Source organism: Meleagris gallopavo, chromosome 3, assembly GCF_000146605.3.
Source record: "Meleagris gallopavo isolate NT-WF06-2002-E0010 breed Aviagen turkey brand Nicholas breeding stock chromosome 3, Turkey_5.1, whole genome shotgun sequence".
NCBI classification, from domain to species: domain Eukaryota; kingdom Metazoa; phylum Chordata; class Aves; order Galliformes; family Phasianidae; genus Meleagris; species Meleagris gallopavo.
The window spans coordinates 88,855,373-88,873,621 of NC_015013.2; the positions used below are offsets into that span (position 1 = coordinate 88,855,373).

Here is an 18,249-nt window from a genome sequence, read left to right on the forward strand (position 1 = left end):
ACGAATGTGCGTAAGAACTTCTTCACGGTGAGGGTGACGGAGCACTGCAACAGGCTGCCCAGGGAGGTTGTGGAGTCTCCTTCTCTGGAGATATTCAAGTCTCGCCTGGACGCCTACCTGTGTGACCTGGTGTAGGGAACCTGCTTTGGCAGGGAGGTTGGTCTCGATGATCTCTAGAGGTCCCTTCCAGCCCCTACAATTCTGTGATTCTGTGATTCTGTGCAATATTGTGGAGTATGAATAAACTTTGGGTTGAGTTAACTGTGTCTGTCTGCATCTGGGCAAATGTCATCATGCCCTCTTTGTGGCCAGGCTCTAATGGGAGGCACTGTCTTCCTGAGCTGTCTGAATCTGCCTCAAGAGCCCTTCCACTTTACACCAGCAATATGGGGGCATTTGGGATGTCCCAAATACAGCAGAGAAACTGTGACCACAGCCACTGTTTCAGCAAAGTGCAAGGAACAGCAGCAGAGCCCCAGTCATCTTGGGGTGCAGGTACCTACTGCACAGTCCTGCATCTCGGAGAGGAGGAAGGAGATTTGGCATTCATGACACTTCTTACTGCATGGCTGTGCTTCACATTCAGAATTTCACATGCAGTGCTGGGACAGCTTACAGAGATGTTGTCATTAAGCAACACAGAACATGGATTTTGCAGGAGACAGTAAGGTGATACTGAATCTCCTTCCTTCCATTCTGTTCCCCAATACACCTTGGAGTGCACAAACCTTGGAAAGGCAGCAGAAGAAAAGGAGATTTAGAAGATAAAGCCTTGCCTGAATGTTGGCCAGGAGCTGGCAAAATTAGGGAAGAGAAGACAGCAGTATTATGGGCTAATTCAAACCAGATGTACCAGGTCTGAAGGGAGAGCCCAAAGCCAGACAGGGCTCCTTTTGCCATTCATGGAATCATTAAGGTTGGAAAAGACAACTAAGGTCATCAACCATCAATCCATCAGCACATGGCCTCTAAACCACATCTCCCAGTGCTGGATCTCCACATTTCATGAACACCTCCAGGGACAGTGACACCACCAACGCCCTGGACAGCCTGTGCCAGTGCCTGAGCCTTGTGGTGGCAGAGCATGGATGGGTGAGCTGAAATAAGGATGAAGAATTCATCCACAGCTTAGAGTCTGGGATTCTTTCTGCCTGCTCCAAACCCAGAAACTGATGGCTAGGTCAAAATGGTATGGTGTGGTTTAGCTGCAGAAAAGCCACGCAAAGAGTCACGGGTAATAAAATAAACAAGTCTAACATCAGAAAAAAACTGAAAAAAAAAGTCACTGAAACTAAAATTTAAAATCTTTACAATAGAGCAATGAGCAGCAACAGTGTTCAGCAGAGCTAACACCAGGGCTTTTGGAGTTCTGAGCACAGACATCTGTCCCATCCTCAGTCTGTAGCTGGGGTTGTTGCAAACAGTTGCTCTGTGCACTGCTATCTCAGGAACCAGCTGATGTTGCACAGGGAGCAGACGCAAGTCAAACCCAGCCAGGCTCATGGGTGGCACATTTCCATTTGTGTCCTATATGTTCAAACAGATAGAGCATTGCCTCCCAGCTGCCAAAACACGGACACCTTATCTACGGCATGTGAGGAAAGAGAGAGGGAAAATATGACCACGGCCAATTGGTCACAGCTCAACACCTCTCACCTGAGGTGGCTCATTGGAGCAGATATGTACAAAGCCCACATAAAGCTGCAGCACGTGAAATGTCCCCTTCCTCTGGACATTTCACACCATTTAGTCCCAGGAGAGCTGTATTTCCTCATCATGTGGCTTCTCACTGACACACCACATGATGCCTGGAAGGTCACTGCACACCAGGCTGATGATGGACAGAGCCAGAAGGAAAAATACTGGGCTTAAGTACTTATCTGTAGCAGAGCGGTGCTGAAAGGCAGGGGTATCTCTCACATCTTACTTACAGGTAGTGATGTCTCCATCCCAGCTGGTTATCCTGACCTCTCTTTGTAACTGGATTTCTTCCTTGCGGAGCTTGTCTTGGTGGACGTCCTGTGAAGCACAGGTGAGTGCCCATTGTGTGCCTCCTGTTTATATCCAGTGATTTTAAATGAGACTAAATAGAAATTAATAACACTAGAAATTAAGTAATTTAATACAAATTCGTAACATCACTGACCATGCTTACTGTTTCTTCCAACAGAGCTTGTGTGAATCCATGCCCTCACTATGAATAGGCTACAAGCTCTAGAAAACACAATTTTATATTGTAACCAACAGCAGGAGCATTTACAGAGCTATATGAAAGGGAAAATCTGGTAGATTTACTCAATATTTGTATAGAAAAAAATACCCCAAAGCTCAGGAGAGGTTGAGGTTGGATTAATATTAAATATTAATATTCAATAAATATAAAATAATAACAAATAAATATTAAAATTTATTCTCAGAAAGAGTGGTGAGGTATTGGAACAGACTGCCCAGGGGAGTGGTGAAGTCACTCAACGTTCCTGGAGGCACTGAAGAAATGTGTAGGCGTCACACTGGGACATGATTTAGTGGGCTTGGTGGTGATGGATTGATGGTTGGACTAGATGATCTTAGTGGTCTTTTCCAACCTTAGTGATTCAATGATTCTGTGATTTGTTCATATTTTGTCAGATTTTTTGTGTTAAATCCCAGGACTTCATTCTGACAGTACATGGAAGATGCCAGTATCTACGTGCAGTGCAAATACTACAGCTCCAGGTCAGGTCCCTGCAATGCCCACCTGAGGAGACTTTTAATAATACAGCCCTGGCCAGGACTGCAGCCAGGTGTGGAAAGGCAGGAGCAGCTGCCCTCTCCTCCAATAATAGGAAAAGTCTTCTGGTGCTCAGCAGTCCAAGTGAGCAAGAGCTGTGATAGGACTTTATACCTTTACAGCTTCCTCCAGGATGCTATTTACATTACAGATGCCATGCGAGGGAAAGAGAAACCTCTTGCTAAAACTGCTTTCTTTGTCCATGGGGTCTGCAATGGTGGCATCTTCCATGCAAGCAAATATTCACAGAGCTGCCTGCAGGGTTTATTTTCATGAACTTAATTATCTTGCCCAGTTCTCATTTCACAGCTCTTCTGCTCTGCTCTGCTCTTAGACTCACATTACCTTTGCTCTTATGCTTACTCCAGGGATCTGCAGACACCCAACTGAGCAAGACCAGAGGTGGTACCAGTGACATCCTTGTGGCCTGACCCCCCAAGACTACACCAAGCATGACTGCAGGCAGAGGGGAGCACATCCAAACACTACACTCCTTCCACTGAACCCTTCTGTAATTCTCAGGAGCTGCTGACCTATTTTAAGGCAGAGGTTGGAGAAAGCATGACCATTATTAAAAGGGTGATCTGGGAAATTTTAATTTTTTTAGGATGAAAAAAAGATGATGAAAGGGGAAAAGTTCCCTGTTTGACACTTCTTAAGGTCACACTTCGTATTAAGGTTCAATTTATAAAGAACACATAAATGCTTAATACATGTTTAAGTGATTGATGAATCACTTATTGTATATTGCTATTGAACTGCTGGTCTCTAGAGCAGTGACTTAACCATCTACAATACCTACGCTGCCCTATGTACAGCCATCGATAATGCCAGAACATGAAGTATTTGTGTGCATAATGTGCTTACCACATCTAACATTCATGAACGCTTTATAAACAATTTATAAATGAAATCTTAATATACAGCCTAACCTATTTTTAACGTTGTGTCAGTTATATAATCCATTTGGCCTTGATTTGTCTCAGCAAACTCTGGGCACCTCACAGAGCTGCCCGTGCCTGCAGCCCTCCACCAGTTCTCCCCGAAATTTCCATCCTCCCACTCCTTCACCTCTTTGCTGCCCCAAAGAGCATTTGCTGTGTCTTTGAGGGATGCTGTGCCCTTGTAGACTTCAATATCTGTTGTGTTGAAGGTACACATCGATAACCCCCACATGTGTACACATGTACTGCAATACCACTTTTCAACCCAAATGATTTTGTGGTTTCAGTATGGCACAGCCAGGCAGAGATGAATGTGGCAATGGCATGGGGAGGAGTGGAAAACTTTGACTAGGGTCTATGACTATGCACCTGATAAAAAAGTAGCATGAATGGCATCCTGGATTAGAAATGTGTTTGAAACAGCCTTCTGTGGAGGGTGACACAGAACTCAGCTTAACTCTTCACAGCCTCAAGATCCAACAGCCCCAGCCTAAATCCTTACAGGAGATGTTTCTTCTGAAGGGTGGTATCATGGCACTTGTACTTTGGATGAAAGCTGTTGGGGAAGGCAGATGCATACACAAACCACTGTTAGCATGGCAGAGCTTCAGTCATAGGCCTGGACCACTCTGTAAGGACATGGGCAGACTGGATAGCAGAAGAGCCTTGCTTCTGACACAGATCAGTGATGACATCCTCATATCCATTAACAAGATGCTTGTTGTTGAACTATTTCAATAGCTGGCCTGGTTTCTTTCTGGCAGTGTCTATGTTGTTTTGTTCAAACTGGCTGCATACTGAAAAGGGGCTCAGATCAGCCAGTCATGCTATCAGAGGACATGGGGCTGTACAATGAATTCTCTTCAGAGGATCCAGGGTTCCCTTTTAGCTGTGTTTCCTCCTTGTTATTGCATGCCTGCCCCTATACCAAATAATTGCTGAGCAGTTCGTTAGGAAGGTTTGTTGCAGTTGCAAAGATGGAAGGCAGAGGAGGACATGGACGCAGCCCATGTTGGCAATAGCCTAGGAAAAGGAACACCTGGGAGCACAATTGCACACAGGAGGAGGAGCACTGTCACTCCTCTAATACACAGCTACTGGGCACAGTCTTTGGGTATAAAGAGATTTCCCAAGGCATCTGTCCATGTCCAGGGAACTGGGATCACTTAGTCTGGAGGAGGCTCAGGGGACCTTATTGGCCCCTACAGTTCTCTTTTTGCAGGTATCTAGCAATAGGGTGAGAGGTAATGGATTCAAGTTGCACCAGGGGAGGTTCAGGTTGGATATTTGGAAAAGTTTCCTATCAGAAAGAGTGGTGATACATTGGAACAGGCGGCCCAGGATGTGTGCGTGATGAAGTCATCATCCCTGGAGGTATTCAAGAAACATGCAGATGTAGCACTGAGGGACATGGTTAGTGGAAATGTTGGGAATGGGTTGATGGTTGGATTACATGATCTCAGTGGTCATTTCCAACCTTAATATTCTATGTTTCCATGATCTATGCTTTAAAGGTTCCTTGTTGTGTCTGGTGTAGGTGTACACTGAGATCACACTGCCTTGGAAGGATTTTTCAACCAGTCCTCCCAAACATACCTCCAGAGCTGGTCCTCCTTCCTACCTTTGAGCTGTTTCTGTGGAGGACGGAAAAAATACTGAGGCCTAAGACACTCTTCACGTGATGCACCTCTTTCCCCTCAGCTGACAATTAATGGAATCAAATACATTCTCTTTTCAGAGACAGAAGGCAGCATTGAGGGATACATTATTATTACAAGTAAAAGAAACATAACACTATCAAGAAGAGACAGGCAGAGATGTAAATAACACAAGTATTTATTCAGATAATTAGATTTACATAACTTAAGTTTCCCCAATGCATACATATACTGAACCAACTCCTGCTCTCAGCAATGGTGATTATATTAGGAATGATTTAATTCAACCAAGTGGAATCATACAAGATTGTGTATCAATGCAGTTTGGCTCATCGTGTTCAAAGTAATATCTGGGTGGTTTGGAGAAAGAAAAACAAATTTTCCATTGTAGAAAAGGAGAGCAGATCAGGAAAATATCATCCTTTACTCAAGCCACTGCAAAGACTGATCTTGACAGCAATTCCAATGAAAGCTTCCATTAAAAAGAAAACCAAAAGCAGTATTCTCATTTCAAGTACCTTCTCTTACCACTTCTCCAAATTATACGTACTGTAACTTCTGGTCAAGTCACAAATGATCCCCAGAAGAAAGAATTTCTTGTGTTTCATCTCTCTCACCAAGACAAGTAAAAGTGTAAGGAAATTGGGAAAGGTATCATAAATGCCAAAAGTAGCTGAGCCTCAAAGTTGACAAGGGACAGACTGGTGTACTATATAATGAACAGATAGATCATTAAGGATCAGCTCACTCATAAAACACATATTTATGAGTGCAAATGGCAGATTTATAATGGCATGTTGGAAACCCAGGAAATACGCAGCTATCTTTTGCTATAATAAAACCTGTTCCCACTCCAGCAGCTTCAGTGGGCTGGGGATCACCCCCTTTGTATAAAAGGCAGAGGAGTATTGCAGCTCAGTACAGGCTTCACAGGAGCAATACCCGCTGTTCTTAGAGAACACTCTCAAAAACATACTGGGAAATGATCCCTTGCTGGGTAAGCTGAAGCACCCTGACTGCACAGCATCTGCTTCGCAATATTTTTGTTTCAAATGCAATGTGGTCCCTACACAGTCGTAGCTGTATTCCTAGCATCTGCAGATTACCTGCTGGGAATACTGAATGAAACCCAATTTGGATTTTGCTGCAACAATGTTGTGTAACATAGCAGAGAGACACATGTCAAAAGCAAGCTTTTACGGAAAAGATTAACTGGTTTAATTCCTGATCTCCTGGGATGCTATTTTTCTGTGTATACGCCTATGCAGTGACAGAGAATTCAGCCTTATGGCACAGAACTAGTCAACCAACCTCCACCAACAGAAACACATGTCCAGCTTGGCTGCCTTTGACCCTCTTTCCAAGGGTGTCTCTGGCCCAAAGCCACTGTACAATCAAAGGAAGAGTTCTGTTAGTGGACATTGTGTGCTGGCAGCTGACAGAGCAGTACATCACTGCTAGTAAATCTTCAGTTGGTCTCTGATTTCCAACATGTTAAGTCTGAAGACTTCCACTCTGTGTACAGAGCCACAGCTCAGGAGCAAACACTGATAACATTATCACAATACAGTCGTGGAGATAATACCCTGTATACACTGGAGACACAGCTATCATGCTAAAGCTATATATTTTCCTCAATTTATAATAAAACAGTGAGGATGGATACATTACAGTTATTTGCAAACATGCAATGAATTTTGTTTTGAGCACTGTTATGTTCCTAAGGAAAACACCAGTCACATCTAAGAGTACAACTGAGCACAGTGCAGAGCCAGAATGAGCAACTATCCAAGCATGACCAGCATGGGCCAAGCTACGTGGTTCCACTTTAGGATGAAATCTACTAAAAAAAAAATTGCAAAGGGGTTGTGCATGTAGGTTTAGCACATATAGAGCTAATTTGAGCACTGCCGCTGCATCTTGGTGTATTCATCCCTGAAATTAATCTACCATGAAGAGCTGCAGACTGTAAATTTAAGGAAAGATTCAGACAGGTTAGAAACACATTCATGCAGATCAGACACCTCCCTGCTTTACAGAGAAAGTTTGAGTTTCTTTCTAAAAAAATGTTTTTCTGAAAGACAACAGGTTGAATCTTCAGTAGACTCATCATGGAGTTTATGGTCAGGAATTCCATGCCCTTAATTGCCTACTAATTAGTCTTACTAACTACAACAAAATAAACAAAAGAAGGGGAAAAAAATAACAACTACTCAACCACATAATCAAAGCCAGTCTACTAGTATGAAAAAACAGATCCAATGATTTTGCAAAAACTGATTCAGAGTGATAAGAGTGGCCAGCTGATTAATTTTGGTGGTTCTTTAAGCATCTGAAAACATTTCAATCTGTTGTCATTGTATAAAACAGAACAATGAAAGCCCAAATTCACAGGCAAGCCCCAGGCAACCCAGAAGTTGACTTATTTCCTTTCTCAAGGACAAACTCTTTAGCTTCCCATTGCCTTTTCTCATCTCTTAATAGATCTACCAAAGCAAAGGCAGTGACTCTACCAGGAGCAAGTGCCACTCAGCTCAGGGGGTGAACAGAATAACTGGAGGCATATTTACTATTTTTACTTTCAGTAGCACAGGAAAAGGCATCTTTACTCCTATTTACCACGAAAGACACCCAATACTCAGCAGAAAAGTAAACTACAACAAGTCTGAGAACTATTCTGACAGAGAACCTACACTCCTAGGGTAATGTAAATCCAGTGTAAGCCAGGAGGAAATTCATACAGAAATTTCAACTCTTGTTGAAATGCTTAAGAGGGATTATTTAAGTTGGAGCAGAGACCTTCAAACACATGGTTAAGTTCAACCCTCTTAAATTTAGCACTTAAGGCTCTCCCAAATCCTCTGATCTCAATAGGCTGTATGAAAGTATGATGCATATACTAGCAGTTTCAAAGATTTTTTGGAATTAGAGGAAAACTCTAGCATGGTTATAATCTGTCTCTCTCTGAAATTAGCAATAGCAGCTGCCCAAATGACTATCAGAGAATTCAGACAGCATTCAGCTGTTCCTCCAAAATAGGGACTGTGGCCTGGGGTTGGACAGAAACAAGCTGGGGTCAAGCAGAGGATGTGCCAAGCATTTCTGCATACTGCTGTTAATCAAATAGCACACAGCACATTTACAGCTTAGCTTTGGCTACGGGCTCCATAGCACGGATGTGGACACTAGGAAGGCAGAACCAGGAGAGAGGCAGCTCCTTGCTGCAGTTGTCTTCATGGAATTTGATATTCAGATAGAAATCGCCCGTGTAGAGGAAAAGAAGTGCTCCAAAGTACACAGAGTTTTTGGTTGGCTTTACCTGCAACAGCAAATGTGAAAATCAGTAAAATTAAACAAGCAACAAAACAAAATAATTGCCCTTTGCAAGCCAGTAGCTCCTTAGAATTATCTCAAAGCACTCTAGAAACATTCATAAATTAAACATCTCAGTATTATCTTCCCACAAAAAGAAGTAGATTTCTTGTCCCTATTCTAGCAATGGTAAAATGAGAAATTAAAATGCTGTGTTATTCAGTCATGCAGCAGTGCTGTGGCACAGCTCAAACCAGAAGACCTCCAATAGTCACTGATTTCAAAGTCCATTTGGTTTAAGGCAAAAGCCACTCATAATGTCCTGAATAATCAGGAGCATCTTCCCTTAGACTGCATTCATCAGAATCAACATTAAAGGTCTAAATCATAGCTGTGAACTCTTGCTAAACGCATGGTTAAACACCATTTAACAACTTAGCAATAACTAAATTCACCCCTGCTTATTATTCAGACACAATCTGCAAACTAATCAGGAATCTTTAATATTCACCTCACCAAAATAAATGTAGCAAAACATATCCCTAAAACAGTGGGATTTACCTGTCCAAATTAAACACTGCACTGTGTTTACATTTATACATCCTCCTTCATCACCAAACCATTTATGATCCATATCTTTATTGCGAATATCTTGCTCCACCATTTCAGCAAGGCACTCAGGTAATTTTTAACTTTATCAAACTTATCACTATTCAGCATGTGCTACTGTTTGAATAAACATCTGCTTCTACAAGATGTTAAATCCATTTCCAGATTAAAGTAACTGCAGATACGAAACGCTGAATTGGCACAAAGTCATACCATTGGATGGAATTAGTTTGAGAGATTGTGAAGAGACAGTGTCAGTTCAGCAGAACAGACTCAATAAATGGCAACTGGTGCTCTTCAGTAGTGCTCTTCACTCTATCAAGACTATCCGACCAGTTCCATTCTGCTCTCTGGAACCTGATAATTTCTCAAGATATCGTTTGGGGCCGTCCCTACTCTTCCAGGCAAGCTTGTGTGCATGCATTTTCTTTTTACTTTAATTAATATTTATTGGTAATGGGCTTTCTTTGGTCCTCCCCAAACACTTCAGCATCCATCACGATACAGAGTCCGGAGCTGATTCCAATTGTCAGTAACACAACACCTGGTCAGCCAAGCTGAGACCCAAACCCAACCACCAAGGAAACTCTGGCATTACATCCAGAAGCACTGTGCTGCCCAGGTGTGCATGACTTGATTGGAATCAGGGGAAAAAAATGTTAGCAAGGGACATCACTGGGAAATGTGCTGTTTGCTTCTGTTTTTTTCTGTTGCAGGCTTTTTTGGACCTTCGTTGCTGGGTCTTTTAGCCAGCAGACGTATACCTCTTACAGCTACCTGGGATACTAGGCTTCTTTGCTGCCTAAAATCCTGCTCCTACACCAGAACCTGGCTTTTCACAAGCACTGGCATCATCAGAGCTGGCAGAGCCCAGACTCCCTTTGGCTTTGGTGCTGATCACTTTTGCTGACCTACAGCAAACTTGTGTCAGCATCGTATAGTCCTAGTGAGTAATGAGAGCAGTCACAGCTGCTGTACTGACCCACGTCCTTGGCATCTCACCTCCTCACTGGATATAAGTGTGTGCCCTCTGGCATTGCGTATGGACACGCAGAACATCAGTCTCCCCTTCTGCTCCCTTTTCCTCCTGCTAGGGCTGCCTGACTTATTTTTGTGTAACTGGAACTGATGCATGCAGAGAAGGACAGAGGCAAGCACTAATGCAAGTAATGGGTGGAGGTAAGCAGCAAATGAAGCCCCCAGACCATTTTTTTTTTTCCTAACCTAGCTGCCCCATGGAGAAATATCTGTTAAAGCATTTATAGCTCTTGACAGGCTGAAAGGTTGTGTCTTCAGGCACATCAACATCAACACAGCCTCTTCATCTCTTTCAAGTTCTGCCTATGAGGTAGCAGTCCTTGCAGCACTCATCCTTTTCTTCACTGTAAGTGGGAAGAATCAGGTAGTGGTATGTGCCTGCTGAGGGCCAGATCTAAACTGATTGCTATACAGCACACAGGACTCATTTTGAGAGTAAACAACACACATTTTGGTGTCTCCAAGCACTCTAGGTATCCAAGATCCTACTACAGTAAGCAGACATTCAGCACAGCCAGCAGAGCTAACAGAACGATCTACTTGGCCAGCCTACAGTTGTCAAAACATAGATACCTCATGACATTTTGGGATGAGCTAAGGCACTGTGAACAGTGAAAAAGATGCAGCCTTGCTTTCCATTCTGACAAAGGAACTTGAGAATAGGTGACATGGCTGCTGAAATAATCATAAATTCTTCAGTATATTTGCAACTCTGTTTTCAGCCAACATACACTACCTGCAAGTTTTCAAATGGAATGTATTAAGTGCAATGAGATACTCAACTCAAAAATTTGATCATGTCTCTTTACTAGGATTTTCTAAGACCTCTCTTACCACAGAAAGATATCCCTTGCTTCAAAGTCACAACTGTCTGAAAAGCAGATATGTTGCCACATATGCAATAAGTCAATCATCACACAATCGGGAGAGACATTGCTTATTTATTTGCACAAACGTAGGTGCTCAGTGGTTTCCTGCAGATCAAGTGCATACTCTGAACTATGTATCTGCACAACATTTATCCACAGAAGTTAGGAATTAGTAATTTTTCAGTCCATTTTCCTCATGGTGATTGGTTAGTAATTTTCATACAATTGTAAGGGTTCACAGACCTTTGGTTTTATTGCCAAGCTGGCAATATCTCCAAAGCATCCAGATTAATTTTCCCTTCAACGCCTACTGGCTCTGGTAAGTCCCTGGTTAAGGAAACAAAGTATTTATTCTTCTAATATATAACGCAATGGTAGCTCAGTTTGCTTTGAATCGGCCTTCAAGAACGTCATCGCTTTTTGGCAGTACACACATTTGAGAAAAAACTGTTTTCAAGGAGAAATACAGGAAGAACAAAATTTCATCAAAAATTTCTGATGAACACCTTGACAACTCACTAAGAATTGCAATCACTGCCATTGAACAAGATTGATGCTTTAGTTTCACAAAAACAAGGTCAAACATCCCACTGGTTTTATGGTTTTGTTGATCTTTCACTGGTGACTCAGTGGCCATGAAGGGATGCCGTAGGCCTTGCACAGATGTGTACACAAGTTGGATACAACCCACTGGAGCTGATATTCACCATCCAAGTGACTCAGCTAATTTGAGAGAAACATAAGGACTGCATACTCATGCCTGATCCAAGCTGAATTTGTATTGTTGATCTAGCAGCATGCAGGCCTGGCAGCCTCACCACCTAGACACTATTTTGTATGTTGCCCCGGTCTGGAATGATGTTAATGTTACACACACATGCTTGCTCAATCAAGCCACGGAGTCCAAAGAGATTTTACTGTAATTCCACCAAATCCTCTGCACATAGACCTTGCTTACACTCCTGGAAAACATGACTAAAGATTCAAGAAAGAAATGTTCCTCTGAGACAGAAGAAAAATTAAGTTTCTAGCTCCATCCTAATCCTTCCCCGATTCAGGCTACCATGTGGGACTGATCCCTGAGAACTAACTACTAATTATTTATACTGCTGTAGTACTGAAGCAACTCAGTTGGAGATTAGGGCTCATGCCAGCTACTGTAAATGCCCCCAGAGAGTATACAGTGCAAGCAGAATTGCCAAGAAAACTAATTTGGCCAGATGGGCCACAGAGGACCTGTCAGAAGTGAGCAAATGTTCGTCATAGCTTCTGAGCTGATTCAAAATGACCATCTCCTAATGAGTTCTTCCTCATCTTCTACTACCACTCATCTGAGCTACTGAGAGATAACACACCCAAAAAAAACAGCTTGAGAACAGTAACAGCAAAAGCAGGAACAACAAGGGAAGACGAATTATTGGTAGTTACAGGAATCTCTGTAGCGTATCATTTTTTTAATTTGGCAAGAAGTAGCTCTGTTTGATCAACTAGTCAAAATACTGGTAAGAAAAAAGAATTTTTAATAATAAGGCTAAAGTTAAACTTCAGATTGCAAAGTGAGATAAAAAAATAAATAAACGCAGAAGTATTTGAATGGGTGGGCATCCATCAATGTTACCTCATGTTTCAAAACCTCACTCTAAAAAAATATATACTATCTAAATGATAACCAATGAAGTCACCTTTTCTGCTAAAGATAAAGACATAGAAAGGTAAGGTTAATAAAATTAAAAGTTAATTTTAAAAATAAAGGCTTTATGTGATTTAAAATGAATGTAGGTATCTAAATATTCTCTAAAATTTTGAGCAGAAGACTTTGCTTTTTGAGGTAGTGTATCCTAGCAGAGCCTTTGGAGCACAAGTGCAGACTGCTGCTCTGAATGGAAGTGGGAGCACAAAGAGATGCGTAAGCACTACCTCCAAGAGGAGTCATCTACCTTTAAGTGATAAGAAACAGAAAAACAAAATTGTGTGACTTTTACCCTTAAAAAAAAAATTCTGTTCTTTCATACATGTGGAGCAGTGTATGTATGCTAAAAATTCCTGTATGCATTCTTTGCCTTCCAAATAGATGCAGAAAATGGTTTGAAACTTTCCAGTCTAAAAATAACAAAACAAAACAAAACAAAACAAAAAAAGTGATTTGTTCAGTGTTCAGGCATTATTGTTGCTATTTCTCCATCATCATGACAACAGACCAAATTTCTAGGGTATTAGAAGTATCTTGCTGTAATACCTGATGTTCCCATTTGTTCTTGACCACACGCTACTGTTACGCCAAAGCACACACTAGTTCTTCATCCTCCCTCCCACCCGGCTTGGCAATGCAATAAATCACGTCACCACCTCCTTGCTAGTGTCAATGTAATGTCAGCCCAATTAGCTCAAACTGCTGACAAATGCAGTTTGAGATAAACTGGCCAACTTTGCACAGCAACACAGTCGCAGCATCACTCCTGCAGAAGAGGGGAGCATCTTTCTGCAGAGGGGCAAAACTGGGAAATGGCAGCATTTGAAGGCATTAAATGAGCAAAATAATCATGTGCCAGTAACCTCAGTATATAAAAATAACGAGCATGTGTTTAATAGCTTTGAGAGGGTAACATGGAGCTACACCAGCTGGGAATCTCATCCAAAGTCTCAGCTTAGTTTATAAAAAGATAAAGAGAATCTCTTTCATGTTATCCAACTATGAGCTTCTTCAGCTTCTTTACCAGTGTCTGAACTTCTGTCAAACACGGAGCATGAACACAATTGTGAATATGTTCGTTCTTCCCTGAAGCATCAAATGCACAAACCAGGACTTTATTCTTGTCCCCAAAACAGGTGCTGCTTTCTGAAATATTTTTTCCGTTACTGAATTAGTTATTACGGGGGATGAAAGGGCCTCTGACAGCATTAGATCCACTGTTTGAAGAAGTTTCTTCCATGATCAGGGCTCTATGCCTCAAAGAAATGTGACTAAGCATTTTCATTAGCAGCCTGTGCAGGACATGTATCAACACTGCACAATGTGAAGTATAGCACTTCTTGTCTGAGAGTAAACATTCTCTTCATTTCACCCTTTTGGATGAAAAGGAGGACAAACATCAGAAAACAACTCCATTTTTTACTTTCTGGGTACTGTGTTTACAGTGAAAATGTCTAAATACTGAATACAGGGAGTGTAAAGTATGAGGAGGCTGCCTGGGCAGCACAAGAGATGTGACCCTGTGACTTCTTGCCCATAGGAGACTCAATCAGAAGGCAGGAATATATGCTGACGTCTCCCTTTTCCCTCATTAGCCCTGAGGGTCAGCCCTTATGCAGCTGGATATCCACACAGTGCCACTTGCATTAAAAAACCCACATTGTCAGAAAGGGAGTCAAAGGTAGCTGCCTCTTGATTATTTCTGTTGACGTATCTCAATTATTCAGCTATGAATATATGGATGCTAATCCATTAAAATTCAAGCTGATGGTTTATTCCACGCTCATTATCTTCTAGAAATATTTTCTTCCCATGGTATGTAATTGAAAAATACGCACAGTGACTGTCCCTGTAGTTAACCTTTAATTCCTTTCTTACTGAGGTTCACCTAGATATTCAGTTTTGACAGGTACATTTTATTAGCAATGTGAAGAGCTGACCTAAGCAAAGGTCCTAAGCATAATCCTAAACAGTCATCCTTCCCCTCTTGTTTATAAGTTACCAGAGATACTGCTTACTCCACTCTGTCATATAGTTCATGTTTTTCATCCCTTTGATTTTTTGTCATTGCTGGTTTTTGGAAAAGGATGCAAGAGAGAGTAGCTATATTCAAGAGCTATTTCCAGTGTTTTGCTTCACAAGCAAAAAACTCCTGTACATGAAATTCCAAAATAACAATTTGAGAGAAAATTAAAAAATTCAATTATTTTAAATAGAAATTTTTGTCCCATTTTAAATGAAGTTTTGCATTTCTATTTCTCTTTATTTTCATAGTAAAAATAAAGCTAAGAGACCAGGAAATGAACCAGCTCATCTTTCTGGTCATTAATGTTTAGCATTTTTATTTTTTCCTTCCTTGGGATCTAACTAAAGCTGATCTGATGATTTCCTTGGCTTAGCCTAGGGGACTAACTCTCATGCACTGAAGAGAAAAAGCTACTTAAAACCTATTACTGTAGGCTGCACTGGATGGCTCACGGGACAGGCAATATGATATTACATGTTTTTTCTAAGTTACTCATTCACATCTTGCCAAATCTGGAGTGACCAAAGTTACTGACTCCAATAGTTTGCTGGTGGCTTACAATACAGGCAATTACAGTCTTAAACCACCTCAGAATGATAGTTCTATCTCCCTAAGCCCACAGCACTTTTAGCAATAGCCACCATAATCATGGCATTTTTCCAAAATGAATCTCCCTTATAAACCACAATTAAGCAATGAAACTTTTTTATGCAAATACACATCATCCAGAACAGTGATACCTTCGACAGAAAAACTTACAGAATCTATGTAGAAGGTGTTGGATCCCACAAAAGTGATGGCATCCTGCAGCTCATAGTTATGCACCCCATTCTGGTAATCCTGGTAGGGCGTCATGGTGAGCGCGAAGGGTCCCACGCTGTGCTTGCTCCAGTTGGTCAGCTTCACCTGCAGTGGGACGGGGTCACCCACTTTGCAGTCCACCACCACGTCACAGTCACAAAGCTTGCCATCGACGAGGATATCTGTAAACCAAGAAGATAATTCCACATTCAGTTTGGCTCCTGCTTTGGAAACACTATTATTTTTAATCATTAGGAAACTTGGCAACAAAAAATAACCTAACTGAAACCAAGAGTGTGTAACAGTTGGGTGGTCCAATGTAGAGTTGGACTTGATGATCCTTTTGGGTCCCTTTCGACTCTTGATATTCCATGATTATGAGATCCTATGACAGTTAACCTTAGGAAAAGTTAGTGCTGCAGTGTTGTATACAGTGGTACTGCAGGAAATGACTTGCAACAACCAGCTCATGAAGGTTTGATGTCCATCAATGCTGAGAGAGTAATGAAAAAGAAATGACTATGCTCCATACAAAGGCAGCAGAAGAAATCTTTTAACCAGCTCCATTTAACCTCCTCCTAAAAGCCAAAGCCATGGACACTTCTCATGCTTCTCTTGCCCATAAGCAGCATCAGGTGAAGGGAAATCTAAACAGGAGTCATCAATGCAAGTTGAAGCTGGATAGATCCTGGGCTGTGTGTCCATGCTCACATGTTATAGCCAGAAATACATCTTCCTGTACCGAGGTGACCTTTTGGAGCAGGACAGACACTGCCAGAATTTGCAGTATAACACATATATTATCATCCAGATAATAAGGAAAAAAAAAAAAAGATTTTAAAATTATACAATGATACTACAAGCTTGTTCACTCTTTGTGCTTTAATTCATATTGGGATTTCTATTTTTAACTTTCTACTTTTATTTCCCTTACTGGGATAGCAGAAAAATATGAAGCCTCTAAATTGGTTACTGCTGGGACAATGACAGCCGGAGTGATGTGTCCACTAACCTTGCCATTTGCTTATACAGAACCAAAATGTTTTGTTACTAACACACCATGAAATTGCTAGTCCAATTCCCTGCTCTGAAAGGGCTCCCAGTTGTGCAGTATTACTGTGTTTTTCAGATGAGGGCTATCTCCGATGCACTATTAATATGGGAACATTTCTATTTCACCGTGGGTTCATGTTCATAGATAAGAGAAAGCCCTGGGCACATGTAAGAAAGCGTCCTCTCTGTGAATACCTATCCCCACAATCTCACATGCCCAAGAGGCATTTCCATCACTCCAGCTCCTCCTCAGTCGCCTGCCTTATGATAGACAGCATATTATTCCTCTGCCAACAGCACCACATTTACATTAGTAATATCTCCTCTTCAAGAAAAGAAACTCCTTTTAAGCTTCAGGAATTTTCAGAGAGAAAAACATTTTATACTGGGGTGATTCATTTTTATTTTTATTTTTAAATTTATTTTTGTTTTGTTGCCTTAGAAGAAAAACTACAAAATGATGCATGTTCTCGTGATGCCCTTTAGCATGGCAAACTGAACAAGCTTCAGTACAGCAACTAAAGAAAAAGAACTAGTGCCAAAGAAAGTAGTCAGAAAGGGACATTAATTCCAGAGGTGGGAAAACTCCTCATTGAACAAAGCTTCCCCATGCAGCAGCACATCCCAGATCCAAGTGGCTCAGAAGAGGAAATCCTGCAGTGCTCAAGCTGTAGCCATCCAAATTCCACGCTGGTGTCCCAGTTGGAATGGTCCCTTTGCCAAAACCCTCCCCTTTCCAAAGGAGATGCCCAGCTCATGATGATGAGAAGGAAAAGGAGTTTGTAATAGCCACTGCATTTTAGGAAAGGGTGAGAAAAACTGATTGAGGTTGGGCTTGTCTTCACAGAATTATAGAATCAAAGACCACTAAGATCATCTAGTGCGATCGTCCATCCATCACCAACAGTGCCCACTAAACCTGGTCCCCAGTTGCAATAGCACACCCTAATGCTGCAGGACCTCCTGCCCAACATGATTAAACTGCTTATTGCGGGATTGCCCTGAGATCCTGGAGGCAGATGGTGGTTGTAATGGTATCCCATTACCTGGGATACATTCCAGACTTAACTGACTGATTTTTTTTAATCACAAAATTGAGTTTGTATGTTTGCATATAATCTTAGTGCTTCTCAGCTTTTGGCCTGAGAAGCAAAGTCCAGTTGCTTCTTTCAAAAATGACGCATTAATACCAGTTCATGAGCCTAAATCAGCTTGTTTTCAAGCTTCTCTCTGCAAGGTGAGTGCTTTCATTTGCAAATACATCTCTTTTTGACTCATTCCTCCAGCCAGCAGGTCCCACAGCTGTGAGAGCTCCCTGGACCAGCATGAGCCTTCAGAAACACTCAGCAAGCTAAGTGGATGAATCTGTGTTTTCAAGCTGCTCATCAACTTGCCTTTTAGCTTTAAAATTCAGTGCTCTGCTGTAGGAATTATAAATGAGCCCTTTGCCCTCTATCTCCACCTTTGTAGCTAATAATA

The 18,249-nt window shown here is 41.7% G+C and overlaps 1 protein-coding gene across 1 annotated transcript; it reads right to left on the minus strand.

The window, feature by feature from the left end:
* Positions 1 to 5,532: 5,532 nt before the first annotated feature.
* Positions 5,533 to 15,984, minus strand: LOC104910482 (trafficking protein particle complex subunit 9-like). The gene is made up of 2 exons (XM_019614262.1): positions 15,676 to 15,984; positions 5,533 to 8,691 (listed from the first exon to the last, which is right to left on the minus strand). Exons 1-2 carry the CDS (start codon positions 15,967 to 15,969, stop codon positions 8,512 to 8,514), a joined length of 474 nt encoding a protein of 157 aa, XP_019469807.1. The 5' UTR covers positions 15,970 to 15,984; the 3' UTR covers positions 5,533 to 8,511.
* Positions 15,985 to 18,249: the final 2,265 nt, after the last annotated feature.

Excerpts from the sequence above, each read along its gene's own strand:
- LOC104910482 (XM_019614262.1), bottom strand. The coding sequence starts at position 15,969 with ATGATTAAAAATAATAGTGTTTCCAAAGCAGGAGCCAAACTGAATGTG. Across the intron at positions 8,692-15,675 it reads ACACCTTCTACATAGATTCT|GTAAAGCCAACCAAAAACTC; the intron begins GTAAGTTTTTCT and ends TTGCTGTTGCAG.